Source organism: Sinocyclocheilus grahami, unplaced genomic scaffold (genome assembly GCF_001515645.1).
Source record: "Sinocyclocheilus grahami isolate Dianchi unplaced genomic scaffold, SAMN03320097.WGS_v1.1 scaffold264.1, whole genome shotgun sequence".
In the NCBI taxonomy this organism is placed as follows: domain Eukaryota; kingdom Metazoa; phylum Chordata; class Actinopteri; order Cypriniformes; family Cyprinidae; genus Sinocyclocheilus; species Sinocyclocheilus grahami.
The window spans coordinates 1,369,272-1,396,729 of NW_015505443.1; the positions used below are offsets into that span (position 1 = coordinate 1,369,272).

Genomic DNA, 27,458 nt, shown 5'->3' on the forward strand with positions numbered 1-27,458 from the left:
CCCCCCCAGGAATCTTGGTTGACAGCACTAGGCAATACTCCTACGTGTTCTTCGCCTGCAGCATAAATGGCTCCACGGCTGGTCTCTTCATCATGTTGTCCTTCTACTGGCTGGACAGACGGAAGGACAGCGAGGTTAAGAGCTCCTTCACTCATAAAGACACCAACTCACTGAAGCCAAGCATTAAGATGACCATAGACTGTGATTACAGTCCAGTGCCTTTACATAGTAACAGTGTCAGAGACATGGAGACTGATGTGTGATGTGTGACCACCTTGTGTGTATTTCACCATACTCATTTCATTGTGTCCATTCGGTGCACAGGAACCTAGTCTTTTCCCATCCTAGGTAGTGGACAATCAGATGTATTTGTCATAGCGTATGTACACAGACATAGTGCATAAAGGTTCTTGGACTTCTGTAAAAAAATAGATTGGACCAGAACTTTTCATAGTCTTTTTCTATTACATGGTGCCACATGGGAACTTGAATCACTTCGAATCATCTCATAAAACATTTTGAAAATCTCATTTCAGTTATTACTCTGGCCAGTTATAACTTGACATTCACATTACTGTAATTTAGATTCTTCTGGGAACAAATGTATGTAGAAATTATTATTATTTCTAGATGCCTTAAATTATAAACGTCATATCTTATAAATGATTTTTTTTTGTTTTTGTTTTGTGTAGATACTGCTTTTTAAAATCAGTAACTTATTTATATATATTGAAGAAAATTGTCATTTTCTCTCATTGTTGTTTGTGTTTGATCTCAATGGTAAATTGTTGACTGCTGAGAGTAGGACAGCAGACCAATAATTATAATAATGATAACGGCCCTGCTGTGGTCACATGATCAAGCAATGCTGGAAGTAAACAGTCACATTCCCTCCCTCCCTCGCCAAATTCTAATGCCTTATTTAAAGGTGCACTCAGTAACTGGTCCCTCATTTGAAATAAAAAAATGAACAGTCCATCAAAAATGTTTAATGAGATGCTGAGATGTTTGATGTCCCAACATGTCCAAGGTACAGCCGAATCTGTACACTTTATAGAAACAGATTCAGGCTAAACTGCATGGGGTTTGCTCAGGATAGTGCTAAAAAAACCAATGATGACCAATTACATGTGAATACACAAAATTATTTATTAATTATTGTGTTTATTGCATTTAATGTCCTTTTAATAGGAATTTAGTGTTAGCAGTGCTGCTGCCTATAGGCTTCATCATTTTCCCTTTAGTAATATTAATCTCCACAAGAGGACAGTGATAAACTCCCTCAGCCAATATATCTGCCACTTGTGTCCTTTAAATTCTAACCAAAACAAATCCTGTATTTCTGATACGTTTTTTTGTGTGCGTTTCATCATGATGTCTAAATATTACATGACAAAGCAATTTCACACAATTACATTTTTTATATTTTAATAAATGTTAATATTTCTTTAATAATCATAAACAATTGTTCTGTTAATGAAATGATTCGAACTAATTAAAAAATGAATAATGAATAAAATGCACTTTATAAATGAATCATAAAACAGTTTACCTTAAACATTGATACATTTTATTTCCGTTATTCAGTGGTGGGCGTAAGACTTCAAGAGCTTTAAAAAAAAAAAAAACACTTACCATCCCACCATGTATTTCAGTAAATATCTTTAAAAAAATAATAATAATTAAAAAAAACACACACACACTTTAAATAACCCTAAACATATGTAGTTATAAATACAATATATATATATAATATTATCTTTGTTATGTTTTATAAAACGGATAGTTCAGGTCCTTGATTCTGATTGGCTGAGCCAAGTTCGAAGCTGTTGTAAATTACGCTACAAACATACACCTTTGTTTACATTTGTGTGTTGCTCGGCAACCACTTTTTTGCTACCACAACTGTTTCTGAGGAACTACATTGTTTGGTGGAAGAATACTGTTTTTATTTATATCATTACACTATTTGCTCGGTAACATTGATACATTTTATTTCCGTTATTCAGTGGTGGGCGTAAGACTTCTTTTAAGAGCTTTAAAAAAAAAAAACACTTACCATCCCAACATGTATTTCAGTAAATATCTTTAAAAAAAACACACACACTTTAAATAACCCTAAACATATGTAGTTATAAATACAATATATATATATATAATATTATCTACATTGTTTAGCGGAAGAATACTGTTTTTATTAATATCATTACACTTTATTTGCTCGGTTTTATTTTGTGAAACCTTACTATGTATATGGAATAACTTTGCTACCACAACTGTTTCTGAGGAACTACATTGTTTGGTGGAAGAATACTGTTTTTATTAATATCATTACACTTTATTTGCTCGGTTTTATTTTGTGAAACCTTACTATGTATATGGAATAACCGTTTTATAAAAGCAATAAGCCCCGTGAAGCCGTGGTTTACAGTGAATTTATAACAGCTAAGGAGATTGTAGGCGACGCAAAGTGTGCCTTAGCTGTTATAAATTCACTGTAAACCACGGCTTCTTGGGGCTTATTGCTTTATTATGTTTGTCAGTAGAGCACAATCTAAAATGTCAACCAAACAACGTGTGGTTTCATCTTGGGCACAAGTCATCACAAGTCAACCCTGTTCAATTTCTGAAATCCTACAAAAATGTTCTGTGAAAGGCACGCGTATTTTATAGAATGGGTCATTCACTAGACATTTTCTGGACCTTTTCACCTGGAAAATAACATCTGTAAAACAACAACAAAAAAAAATGCAGGACTTTTTTCCATGACTGTTGAAAGAAACCGTAACTCCACACTTGCATTTTCCGTTTATTTGCACATATTAGACAACCAATCTTACATCTTGATATATGATTTTAAACCAATGCACAGTATGTAAAATTCCCTCCGTGTCAAAACATGCCATAAAGATTCTGAAATAAATTAAACAGCACATCAGCCCAATTTTAGTATCTACAGACTGGGCATCGCTGCCATGTTTACAAATCTATATACATGAGATAGAACAAAACAACCAACAAAGTGCGCGATAACTGTGAAATCAAAAGACTCAAAGGGGGAAATTAACAATAACAAGTGCTCCTATACTTATGATACTTGTGGCGTAAATGAACTGAACTTAAATACTGTGAAAAAAATAAGTTGGCTTCCGCTCCACGAGTGAAATAAATAAACGGTGAATATCAAACTCACCAGCAGAGGCACATGGGATATAAATGAGGTTCTGTGACGAAGGTCACACTGCACACGGACTGATTTACAGTCAAAGCCATTACACGAGTGAAACAGCATCTGTCTTTGTTTGTGTCGATATAGTGCGATGCCATCATGACCACTGCAGCTCGTGAATCTAGACACAGTAAACATTAGGTAACTGTGGATTTTGAAGTGCAGTTTCAGAAACATACATACAATCCTTTTGAAGCCCTAAAATAGTGGTTGCATCATGCAAACTGGTGGCCAGTCAGCTGATGTAACTGGGTTAATAATTCATTAGAGCGCTTCTAAAGGTAGCTGATGTTTCCATGCTACTGAACATGTTTTCTTAGCATTCATTCCAGTAAAAACATCTGCTGACCTCCACATTAAGACCCTTTACTGAAGCTGAAAACAGTGAACATGTAAATCCAGGCTGAGGGGACGTTCAGATTTACCTCAGATCCCACAAACACGCATACAACCCACACACATTCACCTGCATTAAACATACAGTGATGTTCACCTCAAAAGAAAATCCCTTCAACATCTTTTGAATTGTGCGACACACTAAAACACTCACACAGAAGCTGTGGTCTGACTCAGACCTTTGTCGTTTTGCTGGCTTTAGGTGAGACCTCGTGAGAACAGAGGTCTCAGGAACGGACCCTCACGCCTGACATGTATCTGTCAGACATGCTGGAGGCACGCCATCTCAGTCTCTCTCTCACACACACACACACACACACTCACACATTCTTTCGAGTGTCCGCTCCATTTCCACATTGTGTCCGAGCTTGTGTGGAAGTCTCTCACACGCTGAGAGGGAGCATGCCGGGAGGAGACACGGTCCGCGGGGAAGCCATGGCTGTCAGAGGATCCAGGCCATTCATATTCCTGTGAAGAACAGAGATGAGCAATACATCAGTAAACTGAATTATGTAAGTATTATACATATTAAGTATTATAAATCTTCAGGTAAACCGCTTGGGGTTGGGTGATATGATCCCACATTTTAACCCTGTCATATGCATCACTTAACCATGTCAGTGCTACACATCAGCAAACTGTACTTAGGCTTGTCACTATACCAAACTGTTATACACTGAACAAAACCTCACAGGTTTCTTTCGAGTGTCCGCTCCGTTTCCACATTGTGTCCGAGCTTGTGTGGAAGTCTCTCACACGCTGAGAGGGAGCATGCCGGGAGGAGACACGGTCCGCGGGGAAGCCATGGCTGTCAGAGGATCCAGGCCATTCATATTCCTGTGAAGAACAGAGATGAGCAATACATCAGTAAACTGAATTATGTAAGTATTATACATATTAAGTATTATAAATCTTCAGGTAAACCGCTTGGGGTTGGGTGATATGATCCCACATTTTAACCCTGTCATATGCATCACTTAACCATGTCAGTGCTACACATCAGCAAACTGTAATTAGGCTTGTCACTATACCAAACTGTTATACACTGAACAAAACCTCACAGGTTTTATAATTCCCAATATTACCACATAACAAATTAATAACCTGAATTAATTATACACCTACTATAAGTATGTCCAACCTTACCTGGATACACACAGTACATGTCAAACTTCTCGAGTACTGCATACTCGTCATGTAAAGCAATACTATATAGCAAATCTTGGCTGCATGATATATAATGTAAACTATATTATCGATCAGCTGTAATTTGTTAAATGCTGCAGGCATTAAGATATTAAAGGGATAGTTCACTCAAAAATGAAGATTCTGTTATTTACTCGCCCTCAAGTTGTTTCAAACCTGTATGAGCTTCTTTCTTCTGTTGAACACAAAATAAGATCTTTTGAAGCAAGTTGGTAACCAAACAGATGGCGGTAGCCATTGACTTCTATAATACTTTTTCCCCCCATACTATAAAAGTCAACAGCTACCGTTAACTGTTTGGTTTCCCACATTCTTTCAAATATCTTCTTTTGTGTTCAGCAGAAGAAACTCATACAGGTTTGAAACAACTTGAGGGTGAGTAAATGATGACAATTTTCATTTTTGAGTGAACTATCCCTTTAAGACATTATAAACATTAACATGATGATTTTCTGTAAAGCTGCTCTGAAACAATGTGTATTGTGAAAAAAGTGCAATACAAATAAAGTTGAATTCACTTGAATTGAGACAAAACATAATTAATAATTAAAAACAATGAAGACAAAAGATAATTCATATCTATTAGCCTAATTATTTTCCATAAATAAATGTCTAACAAATCTCCCCAGAAAGCTGTGCAGTCGTGTGGGCCTGGTGAGCAGACAGAATAGAAAGCGAAGCACTTACGTCTTGTCAAAATACGTAGTGTGGAGCGAATGAGAGAACTTGGTTGCGTTGCTGTTGATGAGGTTTCCATTTCCTGTTGCGTAATTTTTCCTTGCTGCCTGGTCCTTGGCAAAGTTCCTACAAGCAGCTAGTTTAGACTCAAGAGCCTGAACAAAAAGAGACATCCCAAGTTTTTCCATTAATATGTGCATCTAATTTTCGTTTGAGTCCATTCTGATACGGAATCAAAAGTAGCTCTTTCTAAGTGTTTACGTGACATTTTACCCCAACTTTCCGCAGTAGATCACCAACAATGTTAAGGGCTGAGATCCGTGCAGACGGTGTGAGGGGGGAGTTTCCACAGCCATTGGTCAATGCTTTGGAGAAAAGAAAACCGAGGTAAAATAGATGTAACTGCTGGCAGTCAGACTGTTAAGAGTGTGAATGAAAAATATGAGTTTCAATGGCTAATGCTGTTATGATAATTAGAGAACAAGGTGACCAATACAATGATAATATACAATATATGCACAAAATACTGATACATAATATACGATACTCAAAATTGCTGAAATGTAATGAATATTTAATTCATACTATTTAAATAGAAAAAAAAAATTAAGAAACTAAGAAAAAACAGAAAATGTTTTAATTTTACATTATCTATTAACAAGGCTGTTGTTATTGAGCAATAATAATAAACTCAATGACCAAATACAGCACCAACCTTTGGAAGCAATGAAAGGATGCTCCATGTTTTTCCCCACAGGTGTGGCTGGGAGGGACAGGGAGGCCTGCACTGCTGAGTCTGTCTTATCAATGTCTAGTGTGGGAGAGCTGGGGGCCGACATCCTTGCAACATCTGAAGTCCTCTCTCGAACTGCCAACTCTTGCCTCAAATCTACAAGAACATGCATATTTAGCACATATAAACCTGCACAAACTGTTTTGTGTTCAGTTCTTAAACTTGATAGCATCTGCTGCAGTATGCTTATTACCACAGAAAACAGTTTTGTTCGACAATTCATTTTCAGTTTTACTTTTTGTCCAGAATAGAGTGCTACAGGGATGCAAGTACTTTTTAGGCCAAATTTGAGCACTTCCAGGTCCATCGCCCTGAAGGTTTTTTTTTTTTTCGGTTTTTGCCTAAAAATGCCTAAAAAAAAAAAAAAGTATGTGGCTCACACAACCTCAAGATATTATCATGTTTTATTCTACAAAATCAGTAATACCCCACTTGTTTTTTTTGTTGTTGAAAAAGCTCGTCTTGAAAAAGGTGGCTGCTAATAATAAGTGCCTAAATGGGACTAGAGGTTGTCGAGACATTAAACATCATCACGTAAACTCGTATACTCACTACTCCACTTTCACTGCCTTCTTATGCTTATAATCATGATCTTGGAAACCTTTCTAACTTAAAGTTTTAGCAAAAAAGTTTTTTGAAATAAAGAGTGAGAGATATCTGAAGCTTAATGATGGTGACATTAAAGTCATGTGACCGTGGTGTAGTTTAATTAATAGCCTACATTTAGCTTTTTACTTCTGCCATATTTATTAAGGCTTCAGAATTCTTAAATAATGCTTTTCCTGAAGATTGTGATTCACAAGCTTTTGTTGCTCACAGAGCTTATTTTCTGCAATAATCCAAAAGCTAATGGAAAAAAAAAATCCTATTGGATATTTGTCAAGAGAACCAGGGTGATACAAACTTCTGTGTTGGCGCACAAAAATGCTTGACTTCCATTACAAGTTCATTAATATACACACAACTTGTAGGATTTCTTATAAATTATGTATATTTGCACATCACCTTTTTTGTGCTAACGTATTGTCCAAAAGCATTACATTAAATTTTTCTGCCTCATTTGATCGGATACATGTCATTATAGTGAAGAAGAGTCGTTCATAATTTCCACATCATTTCAAATAGAAAAACTGAGGAAATGTCAGCTATTATACCTTTAATGGCAATGCTGCGAAATGAAGTATGGCCTGTCATAAAGTTTACCTCTAGCTTCATCTTTCAGCCTCTGCACTGAGACCAGCAGAGACTCCTTCTCGTCCAGTTCACTCTCCAGGAAGGCGTTCCGCTCTATCGCCTGGTTTAGCCTCTGTTCAAAGTCCTCCAGAGATGTGATGGTGGCCCTGTACAATCCAGGTTGTCATTTTAAACATGCTGACCTAAATGTATCTTCAGCATGACACTTGCACCATGCTTGTTGGGCATTGGTAACACGTAGGCTAGTCTTGTCATAAAGTAGTCTAGCAATCCAGAAACTCAGGGCCAAGTTAGTTTAGAACGACAAAACGATCTTGTCATGTACCTCTTAGCTCTCTCCAGGTCGTCGTTGGCCTGCTCCAGCTCCCTGACATATTTGTGCAGCTGCTCCTTGATGCCGCGCGTTTGGACCAGGTCGTCCTCCAGCATGGAGATCTGCTTATAGCTCTGCATGTACTGCTGCTCCAGTTTCTCCTGCAGTCAGGGACACAGGAGAGACACAGTCTGAGTCACCATCAGAAACAACCTGAACTTTCTGCCAATGGCAGGTGAGAAAAAACTCAGAAATGACTATTTTTCCTTCTGTGTTCCTGTACCAAACATAAAAAAATTAAGAGTCAAAACCATAACAAGACCACATGTCCTACTGTAACGCCCACATCCAGACATCCCCAGCTTATAACTACAGAGAGCGCAATCCTATCCAAATTAGAGACGTTCTGGATCAAGCTCAAACCTCTTTGAGAACAGATTTATTTTTTCTCACAGTGGCTCAATAGCAACAAGTCTGTATCAGTTTCTTAAGGGGAAAAAAAGCTATTTTTTTTACTTGCATTTGACTCCATTTTTGGTTGAATTGCCCCTTTAATGAGCAACAGGAAAATGAGGATCACTGGTGCACATGGCAACCCTCCCGACTTCTCCTGAAGGTAACCTACTTCCACCTCATTTCGTTTATTCTAAATAAGCACATTGTTTTGGGCCATGGCAAAATAATGGGTGTCCCATATTCTCCAAAACAAATGCAAGGTCAGTGGACAAAGGCTACTAGTCTAGCCTTTCTGAGAATGCGATCACTTAATGAACATGCTTTCTGGGACAGCAACAAGATCAAATTTAATTTGTGTAAGGAGATCTTGCACCAATAGAAGCAAGCACTATAAATTACAGCCTCTGTGCCGGGTCTACCTAAACCCAAGCCATTAAGAAGATATTTCTGTAAGGGTCTTAGAGGAACAACTGTGCTATATGTGAACTTTTCTGCTGAGCCATTAGACTTCTATTTTCTTCCTCTTCATCCTGAAATCCAATTGCAGCAGACTTGGGATTAACAGAGACCCTCGACAGCTCTCACACTGGACAATGCTGCATCACAGAACAGCACAATGTTCTTGACCAAGCACAATTGGAAATTGGAGCATTGCTGATGCTTTACAGATAAATCAGCCGATTAAAGGTGTGTGGAGGTACCTCTGCCATTAGGTTGGTTTTGTACCCATAAAGAAGCCGAACTGTATACGTTTGTAGCATTTTATTTCCATGAAGTCCACTTACTGCATACTCTTCATGCTCTCAAACACATCATCAGGTTACTAGTACCTAAAACATGACATCTGTTATGACTGGCTAACCCCAAGTAAGCTATAATTCTCATGGTTTGTGACATCAAAGGGTGATTGCTACAAAAACTGGCAGGTCGCATTTATACCCTAAAATAATGAAGAAAAAAAAACATTATATTATATAATTTGTACATATAAAACAAAGCCTATTTTAGAACAATTAAGATTTTGACATTGTGACACTAATCTCATGACAATTAAGCATTTTAAAATATAACTGCAAAAACTAAATTAAGTATAACAAATACTACCATTATGCATAATTACATCACAGTTTAAATACATTAATTTGGGTGGTAAAATGAAATGAAAATAATGTCAATGCAAAAAACTAAACAAAACAAAACACTAGCTTTCAGTTTAGGTCAGTAAGATCTCATATGCTTAACAAGGCTGCATTTATTTGATTAAAAAAAAGTAATATTGTGAAATATAAGTATTTAAAATAACGGTTTCTTATGTATATTTTAAAATATAATTTATTCCTGTGATGCAAAACTGAATTTTCAGATCCTTCAGAAATCATTCTAATATGCTGATTATCATCAATGCTGAAAACAGTTGTTCTGCTTAATATTTATGGGGAAACAGCAATACATTTTCATCAGGATTCTTTGATGTATAAAAAAAAAAATTCAAAAGAACAGTATTTATTTGAAATAGAAATCTTTTGTAACATTGCAAATGTCTTTCTGGTCACTATTTAATCAATTTAACGCATCCTTGCTGAATAAAATTATTAATTTAACATTTTTTAAAAACTTTTTAAAGGTTTTTATTTAAAATAAAAATGACTTAAGTTAATAATTTTTAAGAAAAATCTAATTTTGTATTTCTTTTTATATTGGAATAAAATTACTTGGACATGCTTGACAGGCTTCATGAGATTCACTTTCCATAAATGAGCCTGGACCACCAAACCAGTCTTAAGTCGCTGGGGTATATTTTTAGCAATAGCCAAAAAAACATTGTATGGGTCAAAATGATCGATTTTTCTTTTATGCCAAAAATCATTAGGATATTATGTAAAGATCACGTTCCATGAAGATATTTTGTAAATTTCCTACCATAAATATATCAAAACTTAATTTTTGATTAGTAATATGCATGGCTAAGAACTTAATTTGGACAAATTAAAGGTGATTTGCACCCTCAGATTCCAGATTTTCAAATAGTTGTATCTCAGCCAAATATTGTCCTATCCTAACAAACCATACATCAGTGGAAAGCTTATTTAGCTTTCAGATGATGTATAAATCTCAATTTAACTCCACGGTTTTGTGGTCCAGGCAGGGTCACAAATGGTCTGGGTGGACTGAGGACAGAGATTTTGTGTCATTTCAAAAGAGCAAAGAAATTTCAGCTCTTGTCCTACCTTGAGTGTGTCCACCTCGCTCTTCAGCCTCTGGTTCTCTGACTGCAGATCTCGGATGCGGTGTTCAGCCTGACCCAGCTGAGCCTCCAGCTCGGCCTCCAGCTCTCGACTGCCCTCCTGGAACTCCTGCAGCTCCTCCTGAGCGTCATGACAACTGCAGATATGCAAACATATAAAAAAAATTAAAATAATAAAAATAAATCACACGTCACCAGCCATCTGGAGCAGCGGCGGCACATTCATCACATTAACTATGCAATGCAAATTGACACCCAGACTGCAACAAAAGAGCTGACATGATCTAAGCATTCAGGCCTTGACAGCTGGTGCTATAGCAGATAATGAATTACAGTTACTCAGGGCTGTGGCTATTCACACTGGAGCCACTCTGGAGGTCCTAAGACCAATTTAAAACAGGACACCCGTTACCTGACCATGTTCAACAATAACAACACAGCAGAGGTCAGCACTTCCTGAATATCAGGAACATCTCATGGCCAGAAATGATGCAGTTATGAAAAAGATCTACTTAATGCATCTGCACAGCCAAATGTGCACTTTGAGCCCTTAAAAGTCAGAGGTCAGAGGCAGACTTCAGATGAATAGTGAGGTCTGGCAGCAGGAAATGAGCTCAACAGACTGAATGCATGGTCTTGGTTATTTTTAGACAGCGTTTCCGAAGCTCTTTTAGGCAGGACATGTCCCGTTAACCCTGGTCACTTCCCCCCAGCCTCATGCTGTCATGTGCAGAGGGAACCTTCCTTCCCTGAAATGCCAGACATATGCGGACATGCCTTCTCAGCACAAACCATTAAAACACTCACTCGACAACAGGAAGCTGCTCAAAAGCACATTTTCAGTCCTTTATGATATTGGGATTATTATATAGTACCATTCAAAAGTTTGGGGTCAGTATTTTTTGTTTTAAAGAAATTAATACTTTTAATCAGGAATGACGCACTAAATCAATCAAAAGTGACAGTAAAGACACTTATAATGATACAAAGATGGCTACATTTCAAATAAATGCTGTTCAATGATGCTCTATTCATTGAAAGAGGCTCTATTCAACAAATCAGAATATTAGAATGATTTCTGAAGGATCATGTGACACTGAAGACTGGAGTAATGATGCTGAAAATGCAGCTTTGCATCCCAGGAATAAATTTAAAATTTAAATATATTACAACAGAAAACAGTTATTTTAAATTGTAATAATATTTCACAACATTCCCGTTTTTTTTTTTTTATCAAATAAATGCAGCCACAGTGAACATAAGAAACCTTTCCAAAATAAAATCTTAGCGACTCGCTGGCAAAGAATCTATGTATAAACCATGTCTTTTCTCTTTACCTTTTCTGAAGTAAATGGGAGTGGTTGCTTACATCTTTAAGACTTGATGTTCTGTCAAGTGAGTTAAAGGGGCTTTAAAAGGCCCACTCATTTGTGTGATCAAAAGTGACAGTAAAGACACTTATAATGATACAAAGATGGCTACATTTCAAATAAATGCTGTTCAATGATGCTCTATTCATTGAAAGAGGCTTTATTCAACAAATCAGCATATTAGAATGATTTCTGAAGGATCATGTGACACTGAAGACTGGAGTAATGATGCTGAAAATGCAGCTTTGCATCCCAGGAATAAATTTAAAATTTAAATATATTACAACAGAAAACAGTTATTTTAAATTGTAATAATATTTCACAACATTCCCGTTTTTTTTTTTTTATCAAATAAATGCAGCCACAGTGAACATAAGAAACCTTTCCAAAATAAAATCTTAGCGACTCGCTGGCAAAGAATCTATGTATAAACCATGTCTTTTCTCTTTACCTTTTCTGAAGTAAATGGGAGTGGTTGCTTACATCTTTAAGACTTGATGTTCTGTCAAGTGAGTTAAAGGGGCTTTAAAAGGCCCACTCATTTGTGTTGACTATTTCCAGGAAAGCATGTTTTGCTCCTTCCTCAGCAGGAAATTCCTGGGATTTGAGATCTTCCTGTGCTCCACCAAGGCTCTGGGGCAGTAAAACCACATCTCAGGAGGAGCATGTGCATGTGCTGAAACTGTGTAGGAGTTCAGAGCGGCACAGACAGAGACCACCAACAGACACACGGTCAGCATTAGCGCCAGCACCAACTGTGAGCTCTGTTTTAGATCAGAGACACTCTCGGGCCACTTCTGGATAAGTCAAAAACACGGTCTAAGCTGAAGAACAGAGGAGGATACGCAGACAATTCACGTACTAGCGTTTTGGGCCTGAAACTACAAAATATATGGATTTCCTAACAATAACATTGGGAATGAGAAAGATCACATAATATTTCACTGATCACATAAACCAACTGAAACTTTAAAAAGACATCACGCCTAACTAGAATATAATCAGGAGCACATTATGATGTTTCAAGCATGGCATATTTTAATAAATGAGACTGTGAGACACCAAACATAACAGCAGGAGTCATGGAACATCTTCTCAGGTTAACAGAGGGTCTCTTTTGTCAAGGGCAGTGAAAGGCTCTCCATGACAAAAAGTGCTGCAGTCATATTTACAGCCATTCACCACCCGTGGGGCTTGTGATTGTAGGTATGAACACAGAAACAATCATTATTGTCTCAGCTAGCCAAAGTTTAACTAAAATATTGAGGACAAAGATTTTAAAAACCAATCAGCATTGTTTGGCTGAACATAAAAGGTTGACTCCCCATGGCTTTTATGTGAAGATAAACAGCACACTATTGTAAAAAGCTCAGCTGGTTGCTATATTTAGTAGTTAATGACTTCAGCCTACCTCTTCTTGTATTTCAGAGACAAGCACTTCCAGTAATCGATTTCCTCGTCTTTCGAGGAGAATTTCGGCATCATCTCTGTGTCCATGGTGGAGACCTGTGGAAGCAGATGGGAATTAGAGCAGTCCTGAGAGACACAGAGCTTGTTCATTTGCACCTCCTACTGCAGTTTTGTCCAGGAACGACCCCACAAACAGATCACAGGCTGAGGGCCCATGGTGCGTGTCCTCATTTGACACACGTCCAATAACACTTTGTTCACCTGGCTCTCTACCAAGCTCACATGACTGACTTGGTCCTTTACAAGCTCACAGTTTTACAGGTTGCACTCTTTCAGTTTCGTCTGTATTGCGCTTTTCACAGTATGGTTTCAGAGCAGCTTTACAGAAAATCATGATGTTAAGGTTTATAGTATCTTAAAGGAATAGTTCTCCCAAAAGTAATATTCTGTCATCATTTACTCCGAGTCAGCCTCATGTAGTTCCAAACCTGTATGACTTTTTATTAATCTTCGAAACACAAATGAAGATATTTTTAACAAACCCTGAGGAGTTTCTATCCCTCTACTGAAAGCCTGTTCCACCAAAACTCTAACATTTTAAATAGTTTATGAGGATATTGTAAAAGTAATCCATGTGAATTGAGCGGTTTAATCTAAGTCTTCAGAAAAGACACAATCGCTTTACATGATGGACAGGTTTAATTTAAACCACGTCTCTTCAGAAGACTTGGATTAAATCGCTGGATTCATATTGATTACAATTGAAGCTTAAAGTTTTTGTTAAGTGGACTTTTGTTGGTGTGACAGAAATATCTTGCGTTGCATGTCTTTTATGTTTGTGTTTTCAAGATGAATGAAAGTCTAATAGGTTTGGATATTGGATCATGTTAAAGAAACGGTTCACCCAAAAATGAAGATTCTGTTAATTTCCCCACCCTCACATCAATCATTTTATGGTAAAATCATGGATATTCAGTGTAAGACTTCCTTTTGTGTTCCACGGAAGAAAGAACATTTGGAATAACTTGGACGTAAGTAAAGGACAACAGTTTCAGTTTATAGAGATTACAAGCATTTTAGAAATCAAATGTGAAGCCATTTATCACAGAAGGACAGAGCAGTTCTTCAATACATAAAAGCTTGCTCAGAATAAGATTAATGGCTACAGATATTGTCCTTTTAAAACCATTAGGCACACCTGGATGTGAGTTATAGAGGCACAAACGTGTGACTGAAAATGACCTCTCATTAACATTCTTCATCCTTGCCTTGTTTTGGGACAACATTTGTTTGACCAGCAGCACAGAAATACAGTGTTTTTCTGAAAATTTCATCCAATTAATTCCTATCATAGCAGGTCTTCTCGTATGCAATCACTCATTAGATCTGACATGATGAAGAGCTCTAAGCCAAAATCATCCATTTCATTCAGCACAAGGCCTCTATCAGTGACCCAACCAGCAGCAGACAAACCTGTTCTGCTTCAAAAACAATCAGAAATATTCCACACATCTCCGCAATACTTCAGATTCTTTTCCGGGTTCTCAGGAGTGTCACATGTTGTGACCCAGTGCTTCTAGACTCCTGCTCTAAATAACTATGAGGGATTTCCAAACCAAATGACCCATTTAAATAGAAAGAATAGAAAACTAAAACACCTGTCGCACCCTCATTATTGTCAGTTTGCGTGTCCATATTTATGTCAGGTCTGAAACTTTTGAATTAAGATTTCAGTGATCATACTTAATGTACAGGATAAATACTCAAGTAAATGTCACAATATTAAACTTTCTTTGCATTAGGTCAAGTCTGTATGTTTAAAATTCTATCGTTTAATTGAGAATAAGTGTAATACTTAAGTACAATGTAAAATAATTTAAAAGGTCAAACGATAAATTAAATAGGCCTAAGTTTGAATAAAGAATAGTACCTGACGCCACTATTCCATCAAAGACCCAACAAATTGCACCATTTATTGGCAGGCACAATATTAAAGAACAGATTAAGCAGACAATTAAAAATACTGATTTAAAAAATGAACGAAAATGACTATAGATCGCGCTCTAATTTAAAGAAACAACATATGCTAAAGAAACACACAAAATCACAGGTGTGCATAATAATAAAGCCATCAAAACACAAAAACAGCAGTGGTTTTCTACTCTGGAGCAGAATGGGGCTCCAGTGGGATTTGCTCTCCTGAGGGCCGTCAAAACTGATGTCACTTAAATTGTGGTCATTTATAATGTCTTAAGCCACCATGCAGAGTTCCTTGCCCCTCCCAAACTGACTCCTGACAGTGAGGCCATCTGTCCGGTTACAGAGCGCCTGTCCCACACCACAGGACAGTGGGATGGTTCCCGTCTAACGCAATGCTTTCCGCAACCTACACTCTTCGCCAGTAGCTACGCACAGTCAGAGGTTCAGAGGAAAGGCCAGATTTTTGTTTCCAAGGATGACATTATTTCCAAAATCACAATTTCAGCACACACCCTCCTGCTGAGTAATACACTATAAACATGTGACATACCCTTAAAGATTAGAGGACGAGATCTGTGCAACCATTAAGTTATCTGCCCTGCTTTCAAGTAGTATATTTACAGTCAGCTTCATACTGACTGTACTTCATACTACAGCATTCAGTTCACTGAAGACCGTGGGCTTCAGGAGAAACCCCCCTGCACTCCCCATCATGGACAGCACTGTGACTTCAAAGGAGTCATTCAGGTTCCTGGGCACCACTATCTCTCAGGACCTGAAGTGGGACACTCACATAGACTCCATTGTTAAAAAGGCTCAGCAGAGGTTGTACTTCCTTCGCCAGCTGAGGAAGTTCAACCTGCCACAGGAGCTGCTGAAACAGTTCTACTCCGCCATTACTGAATCTGTCCTCTGCACTTCTATAACTGTCTGGTTCAGCTCAGCTACCAAATCTGACCTCAGAAGACTACAGAGGGTAGTCCGGACTGCTGAGCGAATCATTGGTACAACCCTCCCTTCTCTCCAAGAACTGCAGAATCACTCTGGACCCCTCACATCCAGCACACTCCCTCTTTGAACTGTTTCCATCTAGTCGACGCTACAGAGCTCTGAGCACCAGAACGACCAGACACAGGAACAGTTTCTTCCCTCAGGCCACCCATCTCATGAACACCTGACAATAACTGTGGAACACACACTATTTATTCACTCATACACTTATTTATCTAACACACACACTCAGTCTACATTTCAATTTGCACATAATATACCTGTACATGCAACTGTCTATTGTTATATACCTGTACATACAATTGTCGATTTGTATATTTTTATTCCTTATTTACTTGTTACAATTTGTATGTATTTTTATTATCTGTTTTTGTTCTGTCACTGTCATTCTGTTGCACTGTGGAAGCTTGTCACAAAAACAAATTCCTCGTATGTGTGAACATATCTGGCAATAAAGCTCATTCTGATTCTGATACATGTAAGTGTCTAATGCAACATCGTAGTGTTTATTTATAATATATTCAGGTGTGACAAGACAGAAATGGCATCAGATGACAAATGTCACAAAATGTAAACCGAATACAAACACAGCTGTTTTCATACATTAAAGGTACAACTGATCTCTGTATAAATGTACAAGACATACATGCAATATTTATCATGAATGTTACAGCGCAAGATAACTGACAACAGATGAAAGAACCTAAGCACATCACGTAAACAGAAAAAAATAGTGTTCGCGTAATTAAAATAAATACCTAGCGGTCACCGTTCAACTCAAAAACAATCACGAGGATGAAATGTAACACTTCACATTAGCAACACAAGCACAGTTCACTGAAGGCGAGAATCTGGATTCGCTGAGAAGAGAATAAAAGCGGACGTTTCTCCCGGCAGGCCAGCGGATGTGAGCAACATTTATAAATCAAAGTCAATATCGAGTCTGTATCATTTAAATAATCGCCATCACAGCTCATTCAACCGCGGTTTAAATTCCCAGAGATATACTTCGGTCGAGCAAAGGCGTTTTGGCTGTAACGTTCCGCCAGAAGAAACCGGCACATGAAAGAAATCAGGTTTCGGAAACCGTTGGTCTTCACTGGCCAGAGAATGACAGCTTAAGATAACAGTCTGGTTAAATGATAAAGCCTCGCACTTCTCATCGAGTACGGCGTGTATAATTATCACTGATTAAATCATAAATGTCTACCTTATCATGTCCTACTCCTGAAGTCGGCGAACAGGCTCGGCGTCTGCTCTGCGCTCGAGCGTCGGCTGATAGAAACGCCAACGCGACTCCACTGACTTCCCTCTTCAGCTTCCGGTAAGATGACGACACCGCGTCTTTGCGTCACGCGAAGCACATTCTTATTTCTGACGCAGAGTCTGAAACGGACACGATATGCGGATATTTGGTGTGTGACAAAACGGGGAATAATCAGTGATTCATGTTTCATTTCACAACTGACCACATCTCCTCTGTGGAAATCACGCCACAAGATGGCGATAGGTCTCCAGTATAGATGTAATTAAAAAATGGGATATACATAAATGTAGATTTGATTTAAATCGTATATATATATATATTTTTGTAAGATATATATTATTTTCGTCACGCGAAGCACATTCTTATTTCTGACGCAGAGTCTGAAACGGACACGATATGCGGATATTTGGTGTGTGACAAAACGGGGAATAATCAGTGATTCATGTTTCATTTCACAACTGACCACATCTCCTCTGTGGAAATCACGCCACAAGATGGCGATAGGTCTCCAGTATAGATGTAATTAAAAAATGGGATATACATAAATGTAGATTTGATTTAAATCGTCTATATATATATAGTTTTGAAATATACATATTATGTTTAGTTAAAAAAAAAAATTCTCAATTAAATTTAGTTTATTCAAATTTCTTTGTGTGACTATTTATTGTTATTGTTACCACTTACTGTTTTCGGTTTTATTTTTTGTGCATTTATGAATCTTTTTCATTTCTCTCTCTCTCTTATTATTATCATATCATTGAAAATATTTCATAAAATAAATAAATAAAACATTTTCATTTTTCTCAATAAATAGTTCCATTTACTACTACTACTACTAATTATTATTAATATTATTATTATTATCGAAAATATTTCATCAAATAATGAAAGTAGCCTATGTTTATTTTTATGTTATTTTTTTCTCTATAAAACACATTTTCTCTTTTTGTTTATTTTTCTCTATAAATATTTCCATATAATGTCCATATAATGATAATAATGCATTAATATTATTGTTGTAATAATTAAATAATAAATAACTAGAATGTATTATTATTATTAACCCCTTAACTGTCACTCACATTTGTGAACATAGTCGTGAAAGTGCACGATCTAAACTTACATTTATATAATTCATGAACTAAAACTTTTTTTTTATTTTGTAACATGATTTTGATGTACCATTTTCATGGTAATGCAATGTTTGATTTTAAAATGGTTTTCAAAGGATGAATTTTGAGATTTTATGTTTTCAATTGATATATCATTTCTGATGATTTCTGAAGTGTGATAGAGAAAAAGGCAACGAAGAAGACTTTTTGTTACAAAGGTCAGAACTCCTGTTATGATGTAGATTTTTGATGTGCACTCTTGCCATAAATGAATCAATTACTTTTCCTACATCATTTTTAACAAAAAATTGTAAAATATATATTTAGGAGTCTTAGACCTTTCCAACGATATTCGTCATGATTAGATTAGGATTTAATTGTAATATAGTGAACTTAGGCGTCCCACTGAGGTGACAGTTAATTAAATTCTATAAATTATAGAATGTAGTAGCTGTTATAGCAGGCTATGTGAAAATGTTATGTAGCCTATATGTTAAGGAAAAAAACATACACACACACACTCACCCCCCAAACAAACGACACTTATAATACTTGAAAACTGCACAACTGCACTGTTTACATGGAACTGGTTCTAGTTTCATCTTCTTCTTTCTAGTTAACAACAGATCTAGTTTTTCAACATTTCTGGCGTGACAGCGGCTGTGTCGTCACGGAGCCAGCATGTTATCTTATGGGAGTATCAGTTACCTGCGCCAGTGTGCGTCTGCTCGCAGTCCAGCATCTCAGAGCCAGTCGAGGAGATCCAGGTGGAGTTATTTAAAACCGGAGAGACATGGATGAGGAGGCTCAGGACAGCGAGTGTCCGGTGTGTTACGAGAGTCTTTCGGACAGCGCCAGGGCACTCAGCTGCGGGCATCACTTCTGCCATGACTGCTTAGTACTAACTCTGGTGAACACCAGCCTGAACGGATCCATTAAACAGGAAAATATCATCTGCCCCGTCTGCAGACACCTGACATTCATCACAAAGCTCCACGGATTCACAGTTTCAACGGCTGAAGCCAAAAGGATTGGAAAGACATTGGACGTACCATCTATACGCACTCCTGTATTCCCTGTTGGGTCTCATACTGGAGGTCTTGGCTGTATCTGCAGGTGTCTAAAGATAATTTCATGTAGACTATGTAGACGAAGACTCATCTGTCCTAAAGACGCTTCAGAAGTGTTCATCATAAGTGAGTTGGGTCGACCCATGACAGAGGGTGATGTTATTGACATTGAGACAACTTCAGGCTCGCAGCAGGACTACAGCAGTAATGGACAGAGGCTTTGCACCATCTCCTGCTGCCTTCTGATCCTAATGATCACTTTCACCTTACTGGCTCTGGTGGCTGCCACACTTCCATGGGTTTTGTTGGCTTAAAGTGTCCAGAACTGCTTCTATGTGGTACCTTGTGTAAGATCAGTCGCATTAAGTGTATTATATATCATTATTAATCCATACTGTGTCTCGCTGAAAACGAGATGTGTTGACTGGTTTCACAAGTCACAATGAATGTTTTGTGAAGAACTGACTGTTATTGTGAGATCTTTTCCAAGGCTTGTTCTGGCATGTCTTGTGAATGTCTTGGGAGGATAGGAGGCATATGGAGGGGGTTAACTTGCAAAACACTCAAATATATAGTGTTACTTTACAAATAAGCAAGTGTTTTGTTCTAGATCTGAATGCAAAAAGCTGTTAGGAAAATAGAGTTGATCTTGAGCCTGACATGCTTCCCTCATCGAGTTACTGTGAGGAGACTGGGTCATTTAAACGTGAAGAAGAAAAGATGAGCCGGTCGTCTGGTTGTCACTTGATCTTGGAGAAACACGGTGGGATTCAATTACAACTACCATGGACACAAGTTTGAGAAAGGAGGACGGGGAATGGTGTGATGAGGCTTTACTTTGAGCTTTTCTCTATGGCTTGCATTGCCTGGAAGGAATGAAACACACCCTCGCTTGTCCAGAAATTCTTGTCACACGGGCAAGAGAACTTCTTCAGCTAATTCCAGCCCTGAAATGACTAATACCTCACATTCCGCGCAAGTTAACAGTCATTACTTGATGGGAGGGTGTTTCTGTGACGTACCTGTACAGCAATGCTATGCATTTCAGTTTGTACTATAGTTCACCCCATTGTGTCTTCTCACAGAGGACCGTTATATTGCTTAGAGGTTGCTCTTTCATAGCTCAAGTGATGTTAATGGATTTCTCAATTTGAAGTATCAATTTATTTCGGTGAAATGCACGCCAATGAAATGTACTGTAAAGGTGCAGTCACATTTACCTCTGTTGTGACTTTTCAAAGTCGAAAATCCAGTCATTTCAATGGACCCTTTTCACGGGCTGATGAAAAGACCCAATCTCTATATTTTTCCTCTTTTGGAAAGACATAGAAATGCTATCATGGATTTTTGATGTTGGAGCAAATGGAAAAGCAAAAAAATATACTGTTGTAGTTCACTTCTGAGAACCTGAGAAATGTGAAAAAGGTCCATAGAAATCCACATGATTGGGAATTTTGTGTTTTTCCTATGCAAGTTTTGCAACGGTTTGAAGGGGATCAGCACTGACCAACAGAAAGCTCCTTGGTTTAAAAGTGACTTCTGTGTGAGCTTTTTGCCTGCAAAATTTCACCAGAATGACACTAATGTGACCGCACCTTGAGTATAGAGCTATACAATGAATGTGAGTTACATAGCCCAGATCATTTGGTTTCGGAAGTATTCGATTAAATAAAAAATGATAAAAGTTCATGATAAAATATCTGACTTTTACATATGCAGTCTTTTGCTGACATACAATATAAAGCTATAAAATTAATATGGATTATCGGCCTATAGTCAACAAAATTTGTAAGAACAAGAGATGTTTGAGTTTATATTGAGATAATCACCAGACTTCAGTTTTTTAAACATCTAGCTTTTTGCCTTTTTTCTAAAAATATAAATGATGATCAATATCCTGTCTTCCCTTACATGATTTCAGGATGTAGACATTGTTATTGCAGCAGTTCGAGGTGAACAACACAAAAGAAAACAAAAGCACTTAGCCCAGAAGTATTACAAATGTAGAGTTTAATATATATCTATGTATTTCTGACATTCTGATAAGGACTGCGGCAGGCTTCGCCGTACAGACTGTGTTCTTTCACTGATATGCTAAGCTGAGGAGGGTGATTTTACAGGCAGATTTGTACATTAGTTCGGTAAGCGGGGGTGAAGAGGGCTGTACATTGTTGGACAATGTGCACTGATCAACTTATCACCTTTGAATCACCTGTTCACACATCCCTGGTTCATAGTTGACTCCGTTATATGGTAATGTTTTAACGACACACACGTGATTATCTAAAGGGTATAATTAAATGCATGCTCTGTCAACTTGCTGGCTTTCACAGGTTGATGTAAATGAAGACCTAAATGACCAAAACAGATGATTGAAGTGTATTGAGAAAAAGATGAGAAATTCTCAGTCCAGTTTGTCACTGTTATAACTGTTTAAAAACAGATTTGTGGCTTCTTTGTATCATTAGTTCTTTTTGAACATATCATTTCATGTTGAAAATGTCAAATACATTAAGAAATAAATGTATCAGTACAAATTATATCTTTGTAATAGGTGCATTAGATGACTTTTACTTTACAAATCCTATTTTGAAAAGAGCATTTGTACTGTACTATAATGGTACTATAACTTTTTTGATTCAAGCAAGTAATAAGATACATTTTTAAAACATATCTGTTTGACTCATTAGTAGGCCTGCATGGAGTCTGTGCCCTTTACATGTTGGCTTAACATACATTTTGAGTTGTATGATAATGCTTACACAGTGTTCAATAATAATTTAACACAATTCCCATTTAAATTCAATACTGATTTCCCACAATCAGTACATAAAATGCAACGAAAAGCATCACAACAACAGGTCCAAGTCAGTGCATCTCACTCCAAAAACAAAAGAAAAAATATATAAAATTAAAATTTTTATGACTATCAAGATACATACATATATATATATATATATATATATATATATATATATATATATATATATATTTTGTATGCATCACAACAACAGGTCCAAGTCAGTGCATCTCACTCCAAAAACAAAAGAAAAAATATATAAAATTAAAATTTTTATGACTATCAAGATACATATATATATATATATATATATATATATATATATATTTTGCATTGTGGCATTACATTAAAAATTAATATTATATTAAAAAAAATAAAAATAAATTCCACATCAGTGAAGTACTACACATACTAGTACAAGCACATCTTAAATATATATTTTTTCACATTACAGAAATTTTTGATCGTTTTAATGACATTTGGGAATGATATTGTGCTTAATCATCATGAAAATCGTTTGATTTAATAATTTTAAATAATACAAGCTTCTTGATCTTTAATTAAAGTATAATTTCTTAACTGTTTCTTCTGATTTTGGGGTGACACATGACCTGTGCAGTTTCTGTGTGGGTCAAATCATCAGTTAAAATTACGTCTGTACAATTCATCAGGTTTAAAAAAAATTCCATCATGGCTATTACATCCATTCAGTTTTGAACAATTTCTTGAACATTTAAATTACAGGATATAAATGCTAAACACCGTCACCTGTAAATTATGACATGAATCTGATTACCTTCATTTACAAATCACATTAAGATAACATATACCTGTGCATTTTCACCTTGCAGAATTGAACCAGAATGAAAATGCATGTACATACTGTATAAACCCTCCCACTTCTTCATTAACAATAACATAAGCATTCATTATGAGCGCTAACAGAGAGAGATGAGCAAAAGTGTCACGCTTATAAAGAAAATAAACCATGCGTCTATTGCAGCTGCTATAAGGTATCGAGGCCTTTACTCTAGTGCACTTCAAAGTAAAGGCGAAATCACATTCAGTCAGCACACTCGAACAGACACAACTGCCTCCTCACAAAACACCGCGGGAAACGGCACAGACAGAACCTCACGTACGCACGAAACTCGCCGTTAGCGTCAGGTTATAAATACTGAATGTGAGGCAACTTGCAATTATCATTGTGTAATCACTACAACTATAACTCAGTCACCAATAATCATTAGACTATATTTCATCAAGAACACACACTGAGGCATATCACAGATTTCAGCAAAAAAAAAAAAATTGTCCCTGACGTACACTAATGCTTATTCAAAGAGAGAAAATCAAGCCATGGCTATCCACCGTTGGAAAGAGAGTACTTCGTATGAGAACGGAGGCGGTTCGTTGTGCCCATTCCTTCCACGGGACAGAAGTGAGCTAATGTTTATTTGACCTTAATAAAGTCCTGCGCTTTTTGTACAAGTTCAGATAAGAGAAATTGCAGCATCCAGTAGTCTCGTAGTGTTGTCTACCCATGAAACAAATGGCCAGACGTGTGCCATCTCAGTGTGGCATCAGATAATGTGTCTGGGGAAAAGCAATGAGACTTTTTAAAGGATCTTTAGGGCCTGATATCTTTGAGACGACATTTCGCAAGGATCCCTGCCAAGTTATAAAATCTGTATTTTTTTCATTGATTTCATATGCTATACAGTGGGCCTAAAAAGTATGTGGACACATGTTGATAGTTCATGTGATGAATGACATCAGTGAGGAAATAACCTCATACATCCACTAAAAATCACTGCCACAGCAGTTGACTAAAAGTAATTGAAAGGTAGGTTAGTTAGTTCTGAGAGAAGATCTAATATCGTTATTTTGCAGATTCCACACATCACAACTTTTTGGGGCCACTGTATTTTCATTTATATAATCTACCAGTTTCTATACAATACCACGACTGAACCGATGTTGTACAATTAGAGTAATCTGTCGACGACTTCATTTATTTTCTAATAATAATAATAAGTAGCTATACAGTTTGTGTTGTTGATTTATGCTGTTGATTAAGGCTGTTATTGATGAGGTCGGTTTAGGGATAAAATCTCTCTTGGGAATAACTCTACCTAAACTTCTGCCAGGTCTGCATTCATATTTCTACATCTAGTTCATGGCTTACAAAAGTGCAAAAAACTCGCTTGCTATGTGAACCTGACAAAATAATACTTAGAACATTATTCCTATACAAGATAAATATGGCATGTCACATTTATGAATATATAATTCATATTTGCCTTTACATTTGTCCTCTCGTTGACACTTATCTACACATCTTTATATACAGTATTGGTATATACAGAAGGGATAGTGTGGCACTGCGTTCGAAGCACTTTGGAGGGCATATGAGTGCGGAAAGACAACAGAGAATGCAAGGCAGTGCATCAGAACAGAACCAGTGGTTGATCTCAGTAGTGGCTGCCAAAAGTAATTTATGATGCATTTGCAGAAAAGTGTTTGAAGTGACCTCGATTTCCAGGGTTCCCACACCTTCTGACCAATGCATTCCCATTAACGGTTTTCCAGGATAAGGATTTTGAAATATCATTTAATAGAGATCGCAAATTCTCACGAAGAAGAAACACTTCAGAACTGAAAAAATATACAGACTATAGAAAATTCCGTGATTTGTTATAGAGGGATTTAAACATTTTCCATGACGCTATTAAAATTCCCTGATATTTGACTGTGAGAACCCTGGATTTCCTACCTTGCTTTCATGTACTGTACTATATAGTACTGGCTCTTTAAGAAAATACACTTTAGTACAGCAGTTGTCACTGTGTTTCTATTATTGTATTATGTGCGTTTCAGAAAGTTCTGATAATGTTCTGCCACAGATGAATGCACATATCAATCAAAACTCTCTTAACTATCTGCTAAGCCCCGCTCACTCAGACAAACTCAACTGTATCCCCCTTAGGAATGAATTGGACATTTCAGTTTACTGTTCTACATGTTCAGGACACATTATTCAATTCACCACATGCACTTCCCAACTTTGGAAAAGGAAAGGACGTGATGTGTGGACACATATGGTGACCCATACTTGGAATTTGTGCTCTGCATTTCACCCATCCACGTTCACACACACAGCAGTGAGAAGTGAACAAACACACACACACACTGTGAACACACACCCGAAGCAGTGGGCAGCCATATTGCTGCGGCGCCCGGGGAGCAGTTGGGGGTTCGGTGCCTTGCTCAAGGGTCTCAACTCAGTCGTGGTATTGAGGGTGAAGAGAGTGCTGGTCATTCACTCCCCCCACCGACAATCCCTGCCGGACCTGAGACTCTAACCCGCGTCCTTTGGATTACAAGTCAGACTCTCTAACCATTAGGCCACATTTACATTTTATTGCGCTCCCTGGGACTCAAACCCATGACCTTTGCCATGCTATTGCTGTGCTCTACTTTAATTTATTCTCAGATAGTTTTAAATGTAATTTTGCGAAATTATTTAAAAAAACTAGAAATTCACATTAGAAATAAGCACTTGTCTAATAATATAATGGGCGGCAACAGGCCGGATTGGTCAGTAGCACTTTAAAGGCGGGATTTAGCGAAAGGTCAACTGGATTGGATTGCTAAAGCAGTGATTAGTGTAGGTTAGAGAGATTGAGAAAGAAAAAAAGAAAGAAAGAAGACCTCAGCATTGCAAAATTAGTCATGCTATATGCCACCAAGTCATCTATAAAGAGCATGGCATGGACCCTGTAACAAACAAAGACGGCCTACTCTCATACCATGAGGGTGCGTCTCAGTTCAAAGCCTCCAGCAAGACAAAGTGTATGAGGTTCCTTTAGAGTCAGCAGATGACTCCCTATGTGCATTGTATTGTAATTGCAGCTCTAATAAGGCAGAAATAAAAACATCCCAATCAAACAAAACCAACAACATGACAACAAAAAAGAAACAGACAGAATCGTTCACAGAGAAACAGGAATCGTAACACAAAACTCCAGGTTCCTCCAGTGCCAATTTGAACGAAATCCAATTATTTATTTTTTTTGTGGCACCTGTTGTGTGGTTGGCGTCTTATCGAGTCTCTCATGTAGTATCCGTGATTCTGGGTTTGGTCAAGGTGAGGTTCCAGTTGGGCCTCAGCAGGAGTGGATGGGTTCTATGTGAAGCTGGGATGCTGCTGGGTGGGCTCAGGGGTCATAGCGTGGTGCTTTGGCCATCCTCCTCTGGAGAGCTGACCGCAGCAAAGGAGCTCCGGCATGGGACCACCCTGAACTCGTCCAACAGGCTGTCCAGATTGACGTTGATGGAGGGAATTTCCAAACTGAAGAAATCTGCTACAGGATCATGGGAAATGAGAGCGATGGCCACGAAAGTGAAGCGACAAGACAAGTTTACAGTACAGAGAGAAATGATGGAAATGGCGATGATGAGGATGTTGAAAACGACACAAGGAGAGAGAAAGCAAAAAGCAATTTCAGTTCCCAGACCACTGTTAGAGGCAAAGTCAGCGAAGGGTGTTGAATGTGTGTTGCACCAGGAGAGGGGCACATCAGACTCTTTCCTGGCATTCTGCACAGGGATTCTGTTACACTGAGCTATTGGGGAGGAAATGAAGCCTGTCCTGCAAAATCTCTGATATGCTCATATAAAATATAAAGTTCTACATGAAGCTTATTGCAGTTTTTCAGAAAGTAACAACAATAGAATCAACAGTTCACCACAATCAGCACTGGGGATTGTTACTTCAAAAAGTAATGCGTTACATGTACCATGCTCCTAAAAAAGTAGCTAATTCGATTACATTGCTACCTTTTATGGAAAGTAACGTGATACTATTGTATGGCGTCAAGTAGCCAAGGCTCTCGGCCTTCTAGAATGGTGGTTTCCTGCTT

The 27,458-nt window shown here is 37.6% G+C and overlaps 4 protein-coding genes across 11 annotated transcripts in view; 2 read left to right on the forward strand and 2 right to left on the reverse strand.

Annotated features, from left to right (window-relative positions):
* The window catches only part of slc16a5b (solute carrier family 16 member 5b), a 15,238-nt gene extending 14,614 nt beyond the window's left edge, over positions 1-624 (forward strand). For 3 of the 4 annotated variants that reach the window (XM_016290872.1, XM_016290873.1, XM_016290874.1), the window contains exon 5: positions 10-624. In XM_016290872.1, the coding sequence (XP_016146358.1) occupies positions 10-263 (254 nt within the window). In that variant the 3' untranslated portion in view covers positions 264-624. The remainder of the gene's footprint in view (positions 1-9) is intronic. The other variant, XM_016290871.1, reaches the window with a different exon arrangement.
* A 3,753-nt stretch (positions 625-4,377) lies between these two features.
* On the reverse strand, positions 4,378-17,609 carry ndel1b (nudE neurodevelopment protein 1-like 1b). Its single transcript, XM_016290875.1, has 9 exons — positions 17,492-17,609; positions 13,292-13,386; positions 10,494-10,647; positions 7,822-7,970; positions 7,506-7,642; positions 6,225-6,398; positions 5,783-5,874; positions 5,519-5,664; positions 4,378-4,462 (listed from the first exon to the last, which is right to left on the reverse strand). Exons 2-9 carry the CDS (start codon positions 13,375-13,377, stop codon positions 4,378-4,380), a joined length of 1,023 nt encoding a protein of 340 aa, XP_016146361.1. The 5' UTR covers positions 13,378-13,386; positions 17,492-17,609.
* Positions 17,610-19,411: 1,802 nt separating this feature from the next.
* On the forward strand, positions 19,412-20,047 carry LOC107599348 (RING finger protein 222-like). The gene has a single exon (XM_016290913.1). It carries the CDS (start codon positions 19,457-19,459, stop codon positions 20,045-20,047), a length of 591 nt encoding a protein of 196 aa, XP_016146399.1. The 5' UTR covers positions 19,412-19,456.
* A 5,816-nt stretch (positions 20,048-25,863) lies between these two features.
* arhgap44a (Rho GTPase activating protein 44a) overlaps positions 25,864-27,458 on the reverse strand; it is an 87,017-nt gene continuing 85,422 nt past the window's right edge. For 4 of the 5 annotated variants that reach the window (XM_016290877.1, XM_016290881.1, XM_016290880.1 and 1 more), the window contains one exon: positions 25,864-26,900. In XM_016290877.1, coding sequence (XP_016146363.1) covers positions 26,761-26,900 — 140 coding nt within the window. In that variant the 3' untranslated portion in view covers positions 25,864-26,760. The remainder of the gene's footprint in view (positions 26,901-27,458) is intronic. The other variant, XM_016290879.1, reaches the window with a different exon arrangement.

Excerpts from the sequence above, each read along its gene's own strand:
- LOC107599348 (XM_016290913.1), top strand. The coding sequence starts at position 19,457 with ATGGATGAGGAGGCTCAGGACAGCGAGTGTCCGGTGTGTTACGAGAGT.
- ndel1b (XM_016290875.1), bottom strand. The coding sequence starts at position 13,377 with ATGGACACAGAGATGATGCCGAAATTCTCCTCGAAAGACGAGGAAATC. Across the intron at positions 5,665-5,782 it reads ATCTACTGCGGAAAGTTGGG|GCTCTTGAGTCTAAACTAGC; the intron begins GTAAAATGTCAC and ends CTTTTTGTTCAG. Across the intron at positions 4,463-5,518 it reads ACTACGTATTTTGACAAGAC|GAATATGAATGGCCTGGATC; the intron begins GTAAGTGCTTCG and ends TGTTCTTCACAG.